Here is a 20,290-nt window from a genome sequence, read left to right as displayed (position 1 = left end):
CCGTACGACTCGTACGGTGTTTGTAAGTTTTTTTGGGGGTTTGTAAGGGGAATCAATAATCATTTATAAGGGCAGTTATCGGCAGAGGTTGACAGGTATGTGTAACCTGTCCACATCAGCTAAATGCTCCCCTTATCAATGATTGCAATTCTCCTTATTAAGCGATTAAAAACCATACAAATGCAACGCAGCAAATATTTACACACACACAGAGGACACACAAAAAAGTTGAAAATGTACTACAAAGTGAACGGCTTTCGGCCCTGGTAGAACGGGCTCTTCCCGCCATCTGGCAGACAAACACGGGTATTACATCTCCCATAAAAACGGCCCCGAAGGAAACTATTTCAGCGGTGCAGGGCACAATCTCATACGCTTTATTTATTTTAAGACATTAAAAAATCATTTCCTTCTAATTTTCTCTCATTTTTATGTTTCTTCACATCTTTCATACAAAATTAAGACACTTTGACCAATCTTAAAGGGTTTAGTCGGTAGTTGTGTAAGGACCTTGGAACGAATTTGAGAATTTACATATAAATTACACCTCTACTTACGAAATTTCCAAGTTACAAAAAAAGTTCTGGTATCAATTAATCTCGTTACGATTGCATATCCTAAAACACATGTGTCAAAGTGGCGGCCCGGGGGCCAAATCTGGCCCGCCGCATCATTTTGTGTAGCCTGGGAAAGTAAATCATGAGTGCCGACTTTCTGTTTTAGGATCAAATTCAAATGAAGAGTATAGATGTATATTAAATGTCCTGATTTTCCTCCTTTAAAAAATTACAATTATTGATTTTTAGTTCAAAAATCATTTTGTAAAATCTAAAAATATATTTAAAAAAAGCTAAAACAAACATTGTTTAAGATCTATAAAAAACTGAATATTCAGGGCTTTTAATCTAGTTCTTTTAATCCATTTATAAAAAAAAAAAAATCTAAATATAGTATTAGTTTGTTTTTGAAGGTAAACCAAATTGGAAGATATTTGAGTCTTTTTGAGAGTATTTCGCGCATTGACTCATCATGAATCTTGTTGTAATGTTGCCAAAGTGTTCAAGTATATAAAAAAAAAATCAGTCCACTATGACTAGGTTGACAATATTAAAAAAAAATGTAGATACTGTAACTAAAAATATGCAAAAACTGGTATTGGGTAAAAAAAAAAAAAAATGGTACTCCTAGCAAAACAATGAAAATAACTGCAATTTACTGTTCGTAAAGTACAGTATATATGATTAAGGGGCCCTATAAAATACCATTAAAATTCAAATATTAAAAATGCTAATAGCATGGCAACTATGGCATACAATTATGATGGCAGATTTTAGTATATTAGCCAACAAAACTAATTTAGAGTGCCCATATTTGGCTGTAAATTATAGGCTATAGCACCAAAAACTTAAAATAACAACATAACAAGCTGCCGGTGGTCAGAGAGGGCAACAAAAACACAAACCGCACTTGACTAATCTACAAAACTACGAAAAAAAATGCGACTTATACTCAGGAGAATACGGTCTTTCATCAACTCTTCGCAAGAGATGCGGGTAATTTACCACCAAGAGAGCCGCCACTGTGCTGACGGAAGCAGGTGGAAACTTCTCAATGGCTTCCTGTGAGCAGGTGAAACAAAACCCTCGCGTCTGGCTCCATCCCCCCCTACCTGTCTTCTTCCTCGGTCATTAAACGACTTCACTGATTTTCGCCCTCCCTTTCGGTCATGAATCTTTAATCAGCCTTTTTCAAGCGAGTGGGCAGTCTCCACGGGGCAACTGACTCGCAGCCGGGCTGCTGAGACACACTTTCGGATGTAACGTATACCGCCGCCACCGCCAAAAACTCCAGGCCCGGAATATTAAAAAAAAAAAAGGGCCGGAACGACATCTGTGACGACGCGGCGACGGAAAATAAAGGATAGCGCCATTAAATTCCTCCACCTGGCCGCCGGTGCGCTTACTTTCTTGTTTATCGTCGTGGGAGATCCATCAAGAAAAAGCGTCTCCATGTATTTTAATCCCGTGTGCGGGTGCACGTGCTCGAGCGGTGGTGTCACAATGGCAAGGGAAAGCGCGGCGACGACTGGCTGGCGTGCACAATAACGCGCTAGCTTCGAGTAAATGAACAAATAAAATATGTGTGAGGGACTACGAGGTGTTCATCAATCTTTGCGTTCCTGGGTATCGCACTCCTCCCTCGTTTCCTCTTCCTGTAAATGAGTGATTTATCAGCCTTAATTGCCACTCGCCAGCGAATCAGGCGCTCACGTGACCGGTAAATGACAACGCCGATGTGATAGGTTAACCCTTTCGGGGAGAATTTGGGGGTTTTCAGAAGGGCTATTTTAGTATGTGCGGCTTATTTTAATCCAAACATTATTTAAGATTTGCCTAAACAAGATAAATTAATCCTTAAAGGGACAGCGACTCAAAAGTTCATATGCAAGACCGTTTTTTACACCTAAAAGAAGGTAGTATGATGTATTAAACTTTTTTTTAATATGACATTTCAGGCAAAAAAATGCCCAAAAAATAATGTATTGCCCTTTAAAGGGTTAAAAGTCTTAAGGTCTTAACTTTTGAATTGCTACTATCTCTGAAAGGGTTAATAAAAACTAAATGCATGAAATGCTCAAGTGGATAAAAAAACATAAAAAGCCCCAAATAACCCTTTTTTTCTTCAAAATATACTTAACTCACTTCACGCCATTGATGCCGATAGGCATTGAATTCAATTAAAACAGGAAGACTGGCTCTCAATGCTCAGAATGCTCAACGAATGAAATGAGTGGCCTATAAAGGATTACAAATAATAATAAAAATAAATAAATTAAATCCAAATATTAAAATAATAAGAGGGGAAATAGAGTTGTACACCTGGAGGGCATCTAGGATGTGTAAAAACGAGTGAAATGGGATTAATGGAGAGAGAAAAATGGAGATTAGTTGTTTATTTCACATTTAGTGAATTGAATTGAATTTACGCAACTCCTACACGACTGCGTCTTATTTTAGAGAGCACGCCACGCAGAATCGTCACTTAAGACCTACCGTGCCAAACATTTGTAGACAGCAAAAAAGCCGTATTGCCCAACCCCCCCCCAAAAAACAATTATCAAATTAAATCCGATATGGTTATAGTGGGCTCGTTTAAATGGCGTGCAAAACAATCAGTGCTCAAGTTCATTGTAATCAACTTTTTAGAGCAATATATAAAGTTAGAGTTCAGTTGTGTTTAACTTGTTCAACATAAACTGACTTCATTTGATATAGAGGAAGATTAATTTTCATTTTTAATGTGTAATTTATTCCAATTTAAATACTGATTTACCCGAATAATGCTTCATAAGTTTTTGTTTATCTTTGAAATTTTATTTTACTACTATTTTTCCCTCTTTTTTCTCAAATATGACATATGTAAACTGCGATTAAGTTGTATTTAACTTTTTTTCATTAAGATATTTGATTTTTTTTATATGTAATATGTATCATCATAATCATTTAAGTTTAAGATTTCCTATATGCGCTATATTGTAAGTACACTAGATTGCTCCCATGTGTAACAGTACAGTTCAGCTGTATTTAACTTTTTAGAACAAAATGTTTGCATTTAATCTTCCAGAACTTTTATTTTCAACATTTAACTCCTACTTCACGGGTGATACATTTTAAATGAATCCTTATTCTAGCATTATGCCTCATAAACTGCAATAAATCTTTTTAATACGGCACATAACCTTTTTTTAAGTAAATGACATCTTAAGTACAGTTCACTTTGATTTAATTCAAAATATAATTCAGCCTGCAAATTGACCTGCAATACATTTCAACTAAATCCTAATTCACTTACTGCATCTTTTCTTTTTCTAAAAATAAAAATAACACCATCCTTAACTGTTTCACATTCATTAATTACTATTTACTGTTTTTTAACACAACAGCCCCAATCAATTTTGACAGGCTAGTTTCTATTTCTCTTTACAATTCAAAGCAACTCCATAACGCCGCGCCCCAAATATCTCATTAAATTGCGACCTAAAACATCGATTTGGCGCCGAGCGATTCCAGCCTCCTCTTCTTTATTTATTTGTCCGTATTAGCTCCCCGCGTCCCACTTAAAAAGAATGTCATCTAGTGGAAAATGGAGGCCGAAAGCTCAAATTCAGCACTTTCCCCGGCAGCCCCGTTATTTATCAAGCTAACAAGGAGGAGATGCATCCCGTTTCCCCGGGAAAAATGTGCCATTAAAGCCGGTGGTGGCGTGGACGGACGGAAAACGCCGCGCGGTGGAGACGGAGGGAAAAAGGTGGCCGGGCGTCGTGTCCAACCGGAGGCGTCGCCGTGATACATAATCTGCATGGCTGTGTGTGTGTGAGAAGTGCTGCTGCTGGTGCTGACGGCGATAAAAATCGGATCCTTTAGGGCCTACACCAGACACAGTTTGGCGCCTTGAATAAATCATGTTGCCGGAGTGAACTTAGCGCTCGTTTTCTGCCGCGGAAACGCGGCCGGGGGACTGTTAGCATTGTCCCGTGTTAACATCTGCGCGCCGTGGCGGCCCAGCAATTCAATTAGACGCAAATTGTAACATGTTGTAGTAGTAGTAGTAGTAGTAGTCGAGTGCCATAATAGCATACAGATGAAGAAAAATAAATAAATATCATTCTTTTTACAAATAGTCTGAGTTCAAAAACTAAAGTAGTAGCAATATATTGTCTTGTTTAGTATCTTATCATAAGACATAACTTTGTTTCAACCCTCTGCTTTTAACAACAAAGAGTTGTTCCCATGGATTTTTATAACTAGGATGTGTTGACCGTATTTCCGGACTATAAGTCGCGCAGGTATTCCATAGTATGGCTATAAGATGACAACATGGCTATGCTAACAAAGTTTGTTAGACAACAGCGGACTATGACTAAGATGCTATGCTACGTCTGCTAGCGCTGACTGCCATTGACAAACAAGCCACTTCAATTAAAGCCACTACTAATAAGTCAATGAAAAGTGCCATTCATTTTTTCTCATTATATAATTATAGCGACAGCAGCGCAACGACTCACAATTCTGGGGTCAAGGGTTTGATCCCTGGTCGGGCCTCCCAGGGCTTGTGTGGGTTTTCTCCGGGTACTGTGGTTTCCTCCCACATCCCAAAAATTGAATTGAATTGAATGCCTTTATTGTAAAGTAAGTTTTTTGCATTGATGCTAGGTTAGCTGGTTGAACGCTCTAAATTGCCTAAGCCACATGTGTCAAAGTGGCGGCCCGGGGGCCAAATCTGGCCCGCCGGATCATTTTGTGTGGCCCGGGAAACGAAAATCATGAGCGCCGACTTTCTGTTTCAGGATCAAATTAAAGTGAAGAGTATAGATGTATATTGAATTTCCTGATTTTCCTCCTTTTAAATCAATAATTGTCATTTTTTAATCCATTTTTTCTTTGTTTTTAGTTCAAAAATCATTTTGTAAAATCTAAAAATATATTTGAAAAAAAGCTAAAATAAACATTGTTTTAGATCTATAAAAACTGAATATTCAGGGATTTTAATCCAGTTCATTTAATCCATTTATAAAAAAAATCAAAATATTATATCTAAAATGGTCCGGCCCATATGAAATCGAGTTGACGTTAACGCGGCCCGCGAACCAACCAGAGTCTGACACCCTTGGCCTAAGCCTAGCTATGATTGGTTGTCCTTTAGCCCCCGCCTGGTGCAAGTAATTAACTGGGATATGCTCCAGCACCCCCGTGAGCCTTGCCCTTCAAAAAATGAATGAATGAATAATTGTAGCGCCCATTTTTACCAAGTGTTGTTGTGATTTCAGACTGGCTTTGAACACACCACAGACTTATGACACCATTTGATTAGTTAAAAAAATTAACGTCAAAATAAATCCGATCTTTTTGCGCATATCACTTATAATCGCTGACTAGAAGTACATATTTTTTTAAAGCTGCAATACAGTCGGAAAGGTATTTCTAGCCAACGTTTTTCGGGGCGCCGCCACGGTGACGCAAGGCTAACAAAGTACGCCGCGAGCGGGAGGAAGGCCGCGAGCCATACGTGAAGAAAACATGAGCTCGCGCCGCGTTCCCCCTCCCCGTTACGCTGCGAGCGCCCGCCACGTCGCGACCCGAGGACAACGGCGGCTCGGAGGCAGCGCTGGTAACATCGTAACAACTAATTACGTTTGAATAAAACAACACAATCCGGGCAAACAAGCCGAAACCTCAGAGAGATGATTGTATATTAACATAAGTTGAAAAGAGGAGCTGATGTTTGGAGGCGTGGCTCCGGGGGCGCCGCTTGGAGATTTAACAGAAAGCCAAGGAAGACAAAAAAACACTTTTGGAAGAAAAAAAATGATTAAAATCTATACACAGAGTTGTTCTGTGTATCTTTAAAAGTGCTGATGGTTAAAGAAATGCCTGCTTTGGTGACAAACTCCAGATGGAGAGGAATCATTATATTTTAGTAGTTTTAGACGGATGTTCAACCAATCCATTTGAAAATTGTCTATGTTTTGGACATTATGACATGCTAAATATATTCTGAATGATGATGTCATTTTTTTAACTATTTCAGCAGCTTTTGAACGGAAGAAAAACTGGCCTGATATAGCGATATTATGATTTTTTTTAAATCTAGGATAATTAAAAAATAGTTTGTGTTTACGTCACTTCTTGTTATACAGTTAAATTGTAGTCTAATTTCAAATAAGTCATTAAAAATGCCAAGAAAAAGTGTGTTTTGAGCAAAATGGCTTCTTCTGTATGCAGAGAATTGTGTGTTTAATTTGTTTTTTTATTCATTTACAAGAACATTTTAAATAAAATGTTACTTTCGGCATTCTGACAATCCTGCATTATCCCAACGAGGGGTGCTGGAGCTTCGGTTCGACACCAAAAGCAAACGCTAAGCTTTCTCCCCACGCGCATGTGATTATTTTAGCGCTTTACGACCATTAAGCGGCACACATAAGTTCACGTGTGTCAAAGTGGGGGCCCGGGGGCCAAATCTGGCCCGCCGCATCATTTTGTGTGGCCCAGGAAAGTAAATCATGAGTGCTGACTTTCTGTTTTAGGATCAAATTCAAATGAAGAGTATAGATGTATATTACATTTCCTGATTTTCCCCCTTTCAAATCAATCATTGTCATTTTTTAATCTATTTTTTCTGTGTTTTTCATTCAAAAATCATTTTGTAAAATCTAAAAATATATTTTAAAAAAGCCAAAATAAACATTGTTTTAGATCTATAAAAACTGAATATTCAGGGCTTTTAATCCAGTTCTTTTAATCCATTTATTTAAAAAAGAAATCTAAATATATCTAAAATGGTCCGGCCCACATGAAATCGAGTTGACGTTAACGCGGCCCGCGAACCAACCCGAGTCTGACACCCTTGCATAAGTTCAAGAGTTGCACTTTAAATCCAAGATGACATTTCGAGACTTTTACAGCAGTTGACCAAATAAAATCAAACTTCTTTTGGCCTTATTGTGTCTTTTAGTATATAAAGACATGGTCAGACACACTGCTCCGAGAAGCAAAACTTTTTTAGAGAATGACGAAGCATTTAGTGTCCATCTGGAAAAGCCAAGAGAGAGCACTCTTTTTTTTTTCCTGCTGCTTCCACTGTAAACTTAGCTCATGCTGATCTTGTTATTTCCTCTGTCCAGCCTCTCAGCTGCACTGTAAAAGCTGATGTGGCCACTGTGTGCATGCATTTGTGTGTTCGCGCGCACGAGGGGTGAGAGTCAGAGTTGTATTACAGCGCTGCCGATGAGTCGGTCGGCCCGCCGTCCATCCGTCCGACCGCCCGATACCTCCGCAGCATCCCCGCCACATTGACCAGCCCTTTAAATAAAGCCTTCGATCTTGCAGCGTAGCACGGAAGGTCATCGCCTGCCTCTAGTTACCCTGACGTTCTATCTGGCCGCGTTCCAATCCGGGTGACCTGAGTCGCACCGGCCTCTCAAACCACGTATACCGTATTTTCCGGACTATAAGTCGCATTTTGTTTTTTTAATAGTTTGGCTGACTATTTCTCAAATGTGACTTGCATAAACCCACGTATATATTCGCCCATTCATTTTTTAAAGCGCATATCCTCACAAGGGTCCCAGGAAGGGGGGGGGGGGGGGGGTGCTGGAGCGTATCCCAACTCGGGGAACAAGGAGACAAAGGACAACAATTCACGTTCACATTCATAGCAATTTTTTTTGAGTGTTCAGCCAGCCTACCCGGAATATTTTTGGGTTGTGGTCGAAAACTGGAGTACCCTGAGAAAATCCACGCTAGCCCAACTCTACACAGCAACAAACAAAATGTTAATCTTCTAATCTCTTTAGATTAGATGCAAATGTTGTCCAATCCTTTATCAAGGATTCCAACTGTGTTTGTTTGTACTTGATTTCTTGTTGCTTTTACATCGAGTTATCTTAAAAGCATCATTTCCAAGCTAACCCCTCAACCACCAATGACAGCAATTTATCTATCTACCCGCTAAACAAACAGTTAGCCTTCCTTCATTTTGTTTTCCTCTTTTCTATGTTAAAGCTTTAGTTTTGCCCCTAGCACATCTGCCATGTCAGTCATCTACGAGCTATAAATAAAGTACCCCCCCCCCAAAAAATAAATACATGGCAAGCGTTGGGCTCCTGGGTGGGAGCAGAGTGGGGTGAAGGAGGTTCACAGGGTCAGCGTATGAAGTGAAAGGTTTTCCCCCATGAGCGCGCCTTATGTCAGACCCCTTCCTGTCAATCAAACACGACTTGTCAGACCACCGAGACCGAAAGAGAGAGGCGTGGCCGCCTAGCGAGCTAAATATCAAACGTGAATTGCATCTAATCACAAAATGCTCCGTGGAGAGTCTGCTGTCAAAAAGTATGCATGGAAAAGAATGGCAAAAAAAAAGTGTCCAGCTCACCAAACAGTCCCGTTTCATTTTCAATTTTACAATATCTTAGCGCATTCAAAGGCGACACAAACCTACCTTTGTGGTCTAGCGTAGACCATGAAACAGCAAATGTCATTTTAACGTATTTGAATTAAAGATGCAGCTTACCTTTGACTGTAAGAAGGGGGTCGTTGAAGTCCAAATTCTCTATCACAGATGGAGGAATTTTCTGGACGTCCTGCAATGAGAAGACACGGTCAATTGGATTTGAAAACCAGCTAAATGCAAGATATACTGTATTTGAATGGACTTGTTGTTAAAAATCATTTTTCAGGGCGGGACATCCAATCAGATTGGATGGTCAGGGGCAGCCATTCAGTTAATTGAGTGCTATATGAGGGTCAAAAGTTGGAATTTGTGTGTTAAATACATTTTAGTGTAACAACAACAATGACTGAGTCAGTTTTAATTTGTTGATAAAGTAATGCCATCCCATAATCTATGTCTTCATTTTTTAGGGGTAGATTTAGAATTCAATGATTTGAACACAATTTATTTGAAAAAGATTTCACGTGGGCCGGACCATTTTAGATATAATATTTAGATTTTTTTTATAAATGGGTTAAAAGAAATGGATTAAAAGCCCTGAATATTCAGTTTTTATAGCTCTAAAACAATGTTTATTTTATCTTTTTTTATATATTTTTAGATTTTACTAAATGATTTTTGAATGAAAAACACAGAAAGAATTGATTAAAAAATACAATGATTGATTTAAAAGGGGGAAAATCAGGAAATGTAATATACATCTATACTCTTCATTTTAATTTGATCCTAAAACAGAAAGTCGGCACTCATAATTTACTTTCCCGGGCCACACAAAATGATGCAGCGGGCCAGATTTGGCCCCCAGGCCGCCACTTTGACACACGTGCTGTATAGGATAAACAAGCTTAAGTATATTTTTGAACACAGTTCTAATTTTCCGCATTTGTCAACATGAGGAAAAACGCAGATCAAAAAATGAGTTAAAATTACTATCACCCCGAAAACAAAGTTGTATTTTCCCAGCAAAAGCAATACAAGAAAAACTATGAAAATTCCACATTGTTTTCAAGTTAAAACCTTCATAAAGGAAAAACAGTCCAAGTCAAAAAAAAAACACGCCGCCCCCCCCACGCCAAACAAACATGGATTGACAGGTGTGTCACGGGGCCCACACGCTACATCGCAGCAGCATGTGGGGTCAAGGCCTTTCCCAGGTGCGCGAGGGCGCCAACATTTGGCCGGCGTGCACAACATGGCGGGTCACCTTGCCTTGCTTTTCAGATCAATGTCTGTTTGACTGGCAGAGAGACACACAACGCGGGTGAATCGCCTCCGCGTGGCTTCATTGAGATGCACCCACCCGCGCGTAAGACTAGGGCTCGCCTCCAGCGCCCCGATCGACGCGCTCTTTCTTCTCCCTTCGTATTCGCCGCGTGGCGTGGAAAACGCGCACTTTTAACTCAATGGCGGCGACCGATTGGGAGAAGAAATAAAAATAAATTTTGAATGAGATCACCAATCATCAAAGACGGATCTCGAAAAGTATTTTTGGGGTGGGACGGTGGAGGGGGGCTTTTCGAGGGGTGGCAAATATGTCACGATGGTTTAATGGATTACCGATTCTTTGGGCATTGATACGATATTCAGCGACAATTCGATTCGGGGGTCTTTGACCTCTTGACTATCACCTAAAATATATTTCGCATGAGATCACCAGTCATCAAAGACGGATCTTGAAAAGTATTTTTGGGGTGGGAGGGTGGAGGGGGGCTTTTCGAGGGGTGGCAACTGTATCACGATGGTTTAATGGATTACCGATTCTTTGGGCATTGATACGATATTCAGAGACGATTAGATTCGGGGTTCTTTGATCTCTTGACTATCACTTAATTCACCGGACGCAATCAAATAAAACAACTCAGTTTTCACTTGTGTGACAATTTGGTTGAAAGATCCCATTGTGGATTTATTAAAAAACAGAACGACACATAATTTTGCACTTCAAATGACTTAGATTCAATTACGCTTCACAAATCAATATATTAATCCACAGCGATGAATTGTGACAAGTCCAACGTCAACATATGGCAAAGTTTCTCAGTCATAAATACATTTTTTCATTTTACGGGTGGCAAATATGTCACGATGGTTTAATGGATTACCAATTCTTCGGGCATTGACACGATATTGAGCGACGATTCGATTCGGGGGTCTTTGATCTCTTGACTATCACCGAATTTACCGAACGCAAGCAAATAAAACAACTCAGTTTTCACGTGTATGACAATTTAGTTGAAAGATCCCATTGTGAATTTAAAAAAAAAAAAACTGCATATAATTTTGCACTTTGAATGACTTAGATTCAATTACGCTTCACAAATCAATATATTAATCCACAGCGATGAATTCTGACAAGCCCAACGTCAACATATGGCAAAGTTTCTCAGTCATAAATGATTTTTTTTCATCTTACGGGGCAGCAAAACAATTTTTAGGGAGCCTGTAGACCCCCAAAACAACAACAAAATCAACAAAGTCATTGACCGCACATAGCTAACATTGTAGCTAGTTAGCCCGAGTGATCACTAGACCAAATTCCCATCATCACGACACCCCCCCCTCACTACCCACCCACACCTTTCAAGCCAAGTTGAGTTACGAGCGTTTCAAACGAACGGCACATAACTCAGGGCGAGACCGCCTGACACGACGCGCCGCGGCGTGACGTGAATGCGAGTCATTTAAATCACTTTAAATGTAAATGTTTATAGCGCCGACGGATGCAGATCAGGTAGATGAGATTGGAAGGCAACGCCACGAAAGAAGAACAAGGAGAAAATGTTTTTCCTAAATGGAGAACAAGATGCTAACGCCAAACACCTCCCGCTATCGATAAGAACATATTGGATTTTCTCGCATCTCCCACATTTATTGCCTCTTCCGTTTTGGGCCGTCGCGAGAAAAGTACGGAAGCGGCTTGGCAATGTCACCGTCAAATGACTTGTTCCCATAGATTTAATGCACTTAGCGTAGAATCGCCCTCCGGTGTCCAAGGTCAAATCAAAGACACGGCCGGCTGGTCAGCGAGCACTCGGGCAAATGGACGGCGCGCCTCCTTTCTTTTTTGCGCCGTTAATTCCCAGGCATTAAAGTGAGCGGCGCCGCCATGATTGGCGTGTCAATAGCGATACATTTCAAAGTGATTTCCCATAGTTGACCTGAAAAGTGAGCAGACCCGATATGGTGACAGGGGACAACTGCATTATCTTTAATAACTTCATCACGAGGCGGACTGCGAAGTGAGCGAGGAGTCGATACGTGGCGAGGCGGAGGACGGAACTACGAGATCGACGCATTGGCGTCCGATCCGTTTAGAATTGGGAGGGGATAGCAAAAAAAAAAAAATCGAACCCGAGACCTATTGGACGTCGATCGCCGTCAGTAGCACGAAATACGTTAAGAATACAAATAGCTGGTAAAGCAGTAAAACAGTTTTCTGTGCATATAAAAATGAAAAAGACAAATTACGCATATCGGAATCAGCAGTAATGAGTTCTACTGCTGTCATTTTTGCAACAGCCAAAAAAAACCTAAATTAACAGGAAAAAAAAACATTGTATTTTTCAAGCAAAATTTTATTTTACCCCCAGTTTGTATCCTGCCTGGCATGGGCTCCAGCACCCCTAAGACACTTAAAGAAGTATGGAAGATTAATCTTTTAATCCAAGTTGTCCTAAGAGTTAACTAACAACCTAAACAACACATCTCTCGATTCCCAACCAAATGCCTTCAAGTCATCTTCAATCTCACATCTGAACAACTCCCCCAAAGAAGTACAAGAGTAAAAGACACACACGCCTATAGTGTCATTCTTGCAGATGTTAGTGCCAGAGAGAAAAAGGAAATCAAAAAATAAAGACATAAAAAAATGAAGTAAAATATACGATGGAGGCTCGGCCAAACTATGAAACAATGTGCGACTTATAGTCCGGTAAATACTGTCAATAGAACACCATACTGACCTAATCATATAGATGCATTGCCGAAAGGCGCACACACACACACACACGCACACACACACACACATATTCACACACACACACACACACACACACACACACACACACACACACACACACACACACACACACATTTCTCGTGCTCAACCTGCAAAATTGTAATAATTTTCAATACATTTGAAAGAAGAAGGAATACAGTTATGACTTATTTTGACTACTAACTTGCGTGTTGCATTCAGGTGACGTTGTATACCAGCATTGTTCTTTAAAGACATGTAGATTGATGCATGTTTTAACGACTTTGAACTTCTCATGTGGTCTTTATGTATTTTACCGTGACCGTTTTTTTTTTTACATCTGCATGGCGTGTAAAATATCAACGTATTAAATTAATGGCATTACAGTATATGACAATTGTTGATGCAAGTTCATGTGGAAGAGAGAATTTAACAGCATTCCTTTTCACTATTAAACTTGATGCAATTTTTTAGTTTTATTTATGTTGACTGTGTATTAAAATTCATTTTAAATTTCCCATTTCTTGCTATGGAACGAATCCAACAAGTGGACATCCGGTAAAAAGTTTACTCCAAATTAATCATTGGCTTCACATGCAAAGCATTAACTTTTACAATATTCTAAAATGTTATTTAAAGAAATAAGAGTGGTTTACTTTTAGAGGATATCACATTTTTTGCTGTGCGCAACAGGTGAAGGCGAGCTGCTTTTTCAAATATTAAAAAACATTTTTGAAATATTAAATGGTAAATAACAATACATTTAAGTGTATTAATTTTCTCAGTGTTAAATAAAACGCTGCGCAAAATATGCAATTAGTTCCACTCTGCATTCTCGGAACTCCCATTTTAAGACTATTGAAAAATCTAATGAAAAATAAAATATATCCAGGAGATTATGTTTGAATGGCGTTTATTCAAGTGCACTTTTAAAAGTACGTAAAAGAGGACACCACAATAAAACAATGTTTAAAAAGAGATTTCACAGTCAAGAGATATTTTTGCAAACTTGATCGAATTCGTTCGTGTGCACGATAATTTAAAACGATGTCTGTGTGTGTATTCGTGTGCGTGTGTGAATCCTTAGCAAACAGTCGATTTATTTTCAGTGTCAACCCGACCTGAAGCTCCAAAAAGGACGCAGAAAACGGTATCAAAGTCCAGGTGACGCGTGGATGTGGTCCAGATCCAATAAAAGACGATGCGGCTTAGAAATGCAGCCGGGGGAAAAAACAAATAAAAGCAACATTTAAAAGAAATAAAGCGGAAAAGGAGGAAAACATGCCCAGCATGCACGTGTGCTCACAGTGGTTTTGCTTGTGTCCAGAAATGATCCAAACTTCCGCACTTTTAGTTGGAATGTTTTCCCTGAACGCAGCTTTGGGAAAACGAGCAAATAAATACGTATATACAAGACGGGGAAAATGGATGAAAAGTGCGGAAAAAAATGATAATCGACGATCGTAAAAAAAAAAAAGGCTAAGTCCAAAAGTCCGCCAAGTCCACAAAGAATGGAGCTCGTCAAAACGCAAACACTTTAGTCTCCACATTTCATGTTTATTTGTTTTTGTTTTCTATACAAAACCTAATCGGGTAACGCGCAAATCAAGAGTTTGTTTGGATGGGAGTGGAAAAAAAGACAACTTTTTTTTTTCTTTTTTTTGGTCGACGCCGAGCCGAGACTCACATGAAAAACTCCGGGGACGAAGGATTGTGGTCGCTGCCGGATCCTCCGTTTTCTCGGAAGCCGGTGGTGATGAGCTTCTCGTACTTCTCCTTGTAGGCGTCCCTCTCCCTGGCCAGCCGGGAGATCTCCTGCTTGAGGTGGTCCACTTGCTGGATGAGCTGCGTCTTCTCGCCCTCCAGGACGTGCCGCTGCTGGACCCGCTTGTAGCGGCACGACTGGGCATAGCCGCGGTTCTTTAGCGTCCTCCTCTTCTGCTTGAGGCGGATCACTTCCTCCTTGGTGACTCCGCGGAGCTGCCGGTTGAGCTCCCGCACCGACATGGTGACCAGCTGCTCGTCCGAGAAGCGATCGTCCAGGCGCAGGTGCGGGTGGTGGTGATGGTGGTGGCTATGGTGGCTGTGGTGGTGGTGGTGGTGGCTGTTGCTATTGTTGTTATTGTTGTTGTTGTTATTCGCTCCCGTCCCGCCGCCGCTGCTTACGCCGGACTGTGAGCCGGAGCCCGAGCCGGAGGACGGGTGGTGTGCCCCCGCCGCGTGGCTGTGGTTGTGGTTATGGTGGTGGTGATGGTGGTGGGGGGCGCCGGCGTTGGTCTGCGCGGCGGCGGCGGCGATGACCGCCGACACCACGGCCGCCGCCGAGCCCATCTCCTCGCCGGCCATGGCGCCCGCCGGCGCCGCCCCCCCGGCGAACTGCTGCCCCCTGGCATAGCCGTCGAAGCCCTGGAGCGGGTGGCTGCTGCTGATCAGCGCCTCTACGGCGTCCTCCGGGCTGAAGCCCAGAGCCTCGGGGTTGAGCTGCTGTTGGTAGCCGGTCATCCAGTAGAAATCCTCCAAGTGCGCCTTTTGCTCGCTCCCTGATCCTGATCCTGATCCCGATCCCGGGCTGGGCGCCGAGAAGCTTGGGGAGGGGGGGACCGAGCTGCAGGGCGTGCTCATCGGGGTGGAAGACAGGGATCCCCCGGCGACCAGGCGGCTGCACTGGCTGATGCTGCGATCGGGCTCCAGCGGCTCCTTTTTCACTTCAAACTTCATCAGATCGAAGTCATTAACATATTCCATGGCCAGGGGACTGGTGGGCAGGTCGGAGTTGCTCATTGCCAGCTCTGATGCCATCCTCTTGCTGCTGTTGACAGTCCTCCAAAGGGGGTGAGGAGCACCTGTCAAAGTGGGCTGTTGAGACACGCACTGAGCCAGCTTGATTTCTTTATTTGTTTGGAGCGCTTCAAATTGAAAAAAAAGGGAAAAAAATTGGGGGGTAAAAAAAAAAGGAAGGGGGGGGAACCAAAAAAAAAAAAAACACTAACCCTCTCGCACTCTTCACACTAATTGCGCAGCGAGAAGTTTGGCTGGTGATGTTTTTTTTTGGTTTTTTGTCTTCTCTCTTTTTTCTTTTCAATGTGTTCTCCTTGGCTGTGACGCAGTGGAGCAGCGGCGGTGTTCCCTGCCTCTGTCCCGGCGTGCGCGAGTCTGAGCGCCGCTCTGCCTTCTTTCTGCCATTTAACACTTCATGGCTCCTTTTAGGATTAGCGCACCAATTTTTGGAGGAGGCTCGCCTATGGGTCCCGGGCAAAATAGTTGCCTGACGATGCTGCTGCTGTCGAGCAGGAGGAGGAGGAGGAGGAGGAGGAGGAGGAGGAGAAGGAGGAGCAGGGGAAGAAGAAGAAGAAGAGGGCTGGAAGGGTGGAGAACGAAAAAAAAAGAAAACTCCACCCAGGGATTGATAGATTTTTCTTTTCTTCTTGCTTTATCCAGGTTGTAAAAATATTTCCAGCCATGTGACGTCATAAAGATGACTTGGAGTAAGACGGTGGCGATTTTTAGTCTTTTGAGATGGAGGAAAATGTATTTTTTTTAACAGTTTGAGTCAATATTTGTGAGTCGAGGAGTTGTGGAGGGTGAAATTTCGAGTTTTCCATCTCAATCACACAAGTAGAGAACAATTATAACGTTGAAGTGGAGCCCCAGAGAATGTTTTTGTGGAAATATATCGAGGTTATGTTCATAAAACAAGCAGAAAACAAACAAAAAGCAAAGACATGTGCTCGCCGGTCGTTCTGTCAGCCTTTAGAAACCCAATGTCGCCCCCTTTTGATGCAATTAAGTAATTCATGAAGACTACCGTGTCTATTTTCCAATTCAATTTTAAGGAGTTGTACTTTGCAATGGATCAATGAAGGCAGGCTGAAATAACATCATTTTGCAAATATTTCCAAACTAAAACAAAACAAAATTCACTGGTATTGACAATAAAATCCCCCATGAATAACCGAATACAGAGAAGCAAGTATGCAAGTTTTCCCACTAATAATTTTGAATGGAAACTATGAATCATGTTGAGTTACATTGCTTTGGTCTTTACGTTTTAGTGGCAAATGTGTACTGGAACCAAAAAAGTAAGACTAAATGGGCTATTAATACAATGTAAAAATCTCTATTTACAAAAGTAAACAAAAATATGATTCATATTCATTGCAAAGACTGGCAAAAACAATGTTTGTTGGTCTGACAGCCGTCTTTAACAATTTTTGTAATCTAATCTTTTCTCTATATTGACAAGGTTTTGAACTATAGATCATTATTCATAAAAAAAAGTTATATTTTTCTTAAAAAGTATGTATAGACAAATATTTTTTCCAAAACAACATAACTGCAATGCTTACTTCACATTCTTAGGTTTTGACAAGCTGCCCGTGGTTAGCGCCTCAGCCTCACAGTTCTGAGATGAAGGGTTCGATCCCAGGTCCAGAACTTCACGTGTGGAGTTTGCATGTACTCCCCTGGGCCTGTGTGGGTTTTCTTCGGGTACTCCGCTTTCCCCCCACATCCCAAAAATGGTACACGGTCGATTGGTCGCCGGTCTTTTGGTGGCCCGGAAGGCTATTGATAATTACCATTTAAATCGTTGCTCAAATTCCCTCAATACAAACTGTGAATGACTATTTAGTCATACTTAATGCCCTATTAATTATTAGGCTAAAGAAAAGCTCAAAATTTCCCGGACTTGTATTGTTTTTTGTTGGAGAACTTGTTAAGACCCTGACTGAACTGACGTAGCTTCTTAAAGGGACAACGCATGTACATACAAACTCTTCTACACTCACACATCGGCTAAGTGAAACTGCTCATGGCCATTGTTGGCTTTTATTGATGCGTAGACCGTGTTGTTTTACCTTGTTTTGGCGCCGGTCTTTTGGTCGCCCGTTGTCGCGGTCGGGGTGACCAAAAGACCGCGACCAAAAGACCGGCGACCAAAAGACCGGCGACCAAAAGACCGACGACCTAAAGACCGACGACCTAAAGACCGACGACCTAAAGACCGACGACCTAAAGACCGGCGACCAATCGACCGCACACGCCAAAAAACATGCATGGTGAAACACTCAACTTCCCCTAGCTATGATTGGTTGTCTTTTATCACCTCGTGCCCTGCGATTGGCTGGCCACCGATTCTGGGTGTCCCCCGCCTGGTGCCCATGGTTACTTGGGATAGGCTCCAGCTCCCCCCGCGACCCTCGTGAGGATAAGACGTTCAAAAAAATGAATGAAAGTGATTTCCTGACCGATTAATCGTGGATTAACATAGAAAAAGTCCATGGGGGAAAAAAAGTCAATTTGTCACTCCTGAATTTATTATAATTTCTCCTCTATTAATTCACTTTTGTCCCCCAAAAATATATATTTTGTTAAGCCTCGTTATGACAACACACGCTTTGAATTCCCGCACGCTGTGATCGTCGCCTGGCGAACGAACAAACAATAAAAAGAACCTACCCACGGAGGACCGGAGAGTAAATAAGAGCGCTCGCTCTCTGTGGAACGAACGAGTCACTCGGGGGGGTCGGCGTCGCGAGGGTGGGGTCTTGCTTGAGTAAAACTACAAAGCCGCCTGCAGATAATTCTATTCCCCGGCGTCCCCACGCGAGTAAATATTCTCTGGGTCCCCGTGACTGTTCCCGAGGATTTAACGTTAAACAGGGGAGAATAAACATGGTCTTTTATTCATTAGAGAGTACGACGGAGGGCCCTCGGACGCCTGGGAATAAATTTTAAATAGATAAGGTGTCCCTTTTGATGTTGTGGTGTAAATCCAGAGCAAATAATCGAGATGAGAGCGCCCATGCTGTCTTTTTATGTGTTTGTATTTAGTCATTAGATCCTAATGGCGCGATGCCGCGTCCTGTTCTTGTTTTTATTGGCACACATTGTAAAAGCGAATGAGGCCGCTTGTGCAAAGTGAGGATGTCCAATGCGTTTGAACGGGGAGGATTGGAAGGGATTGGCATTTAGGGTTTGATGGGCTGTGTCTAATCTAGTTTGACGGTGAGATCTGGCTTTTACAGGACTTTTTAAAGACACTTAAAACACTATTCTGTCAATGTTGAGGTCGGTTTGACAGTTGAACTCGCAAAAAATATCAGAAACGTCTAAGCGTGTCTGGAAAAGTCCGGACACAATTTGAAGGAACTTAAGAGCTAGAAGATAAATTCAATACTTTTTTCCCCCCAAAGACTTTTTCAAAATTAGCAAATTTGAGACTTGTTGTGTCCCCCAGAAGACCCCTGCATAATTGTTTAAAGCAAGGGTGTCAGACTCGGGTTGGTTCGCCGGCCGCTTTAACGTCAACTTGATTTCACCTGGGACCATTTTAGATACAATATTTAGATTTTTTTTTATAAATGGATTAAAAGAACTGGATTAAAATCCCTGAATATTCAGTTTTTTATAGATCTAAAACAATGTTTATTTTAGCCTTTTTTTAATATATTTTTAGATTTTACAAAATGATTTTTGAACTAAAAACACAGAAAAATGGATTAAAATGGCAATTATTGATTTAAAAGGGGGGAAATCAGGAAATTTAATATATATCTATACTCTTCATTTCAATTTGATCCTAAAATAGAAAGTCTGCACTCATGATTTACTTTCCCGGGCCACACAAAATGAGGCGGCTGGCCAAATTTGGCCCCCGGGCCGCCACTTTGACACATGTGGTTTAAAGAGTTGAACGTGGTACCATCAGGCACCTGGAAATTGCACCCAAGGATGAACAAGATTTCAACACATTGAAGACAACATCATTTAAACATGACAAAAAGTGATTCGTGTGCGAAGGGTTGATTGACAGATGTAAAAATGTGATTGTCAGCTAGCATTTGTTCAGGGCTGTCCATTTCATTATTGTTTGTAAGTTTTGTACAGTAATTATTTAGCAACTTTTGAGTTTATTATAAAAAGTATCACTCCAAATGAGTACTAGGTCTCAATCATAGCTCATTTGTACCAATAATGGTTCAATGTGGATATGTATATCTAACAACAAAGTCACGTTATACAGTCTTTAGGAGTTTAGTTCAAATAGATTGGACATCTACATCTGTTAATAGCAGCCATTTGACAAACTTCATAACAACACATTGCAATGATAGTTATAATATTCACGACCATAGAATAGGGTACTCGGACGTTTGGTCGCCGGACTTTTGGTAGAACAGGTTCAAATTATGACAGAGAGAGGGAGAGTTTAGAGTTTAATATCTAAATACTGTCTAAATACTGTTAAAACGATCTAAATACTGTCTAAATACTGTTGAAACGATCTAAATACTGTCTAAA

General features: G+C 41.2%; 1 protein-coding gene across 2 annotated transcripts in view; it reads right to left on the bottom strand.

The window, feature by feature from the left end:
* Positions 1–15,970, bottom strand: part of LOC144071341 (transcription factor Maf-like) — an 83,354-nt gene extending 67,384 nt beyond the window's left edge. Inside the window, exons 1-3 of one of the 2 annotated variants that reach the window (XM_077596347.1) lie at positions 14,676–15,970; positions 9,073–9,142; positions 8,458–8,761 (exon numbers count right to left, since the gene is read on the bottom strand). In XM_077596347.1, coding sequence (XP_077452473.1) covers positions 9,115–9,142; positions 14,676–15,787 — 1,140 coding nt within the window. In that variant the 5' untranslated portion in view covers positions 15,788–15,970 and the 3' untranslated portion in view covers positions 8,458–8,761; positions 9,073–9,114. Of the gene's footprint in view, positions 1–8,457; positions 8,762–9,072; positions 9,143–14,675 lie in introns of those variants that run through there. The other variant, XM_077596346.1, reaches the window with a different exon arrangement.
* Positions 15,971–20,290: the final 4,320 nt, after the last annotated feature.

Source organism: Stigmatopora argus, chromosome 3 (assembly GCF_051989625.1).
Source record: "Stigmatopora argus isolate UIUO_Sarg chromosome 3, RoL_Sarg_1.0, whole genome shotgun sequence".
Lineage (NCBI taxonomy): Eukaryota > Metazoa > Chordata > Actinopteri > Syngnathiformes > Syngnathidae > Stigmatopora > Stigmatopora argus.
Note: the sequence above shows the minus strand (reverse complement) of the source record. Positions and strands in the feature narration are given on the sequence as shown.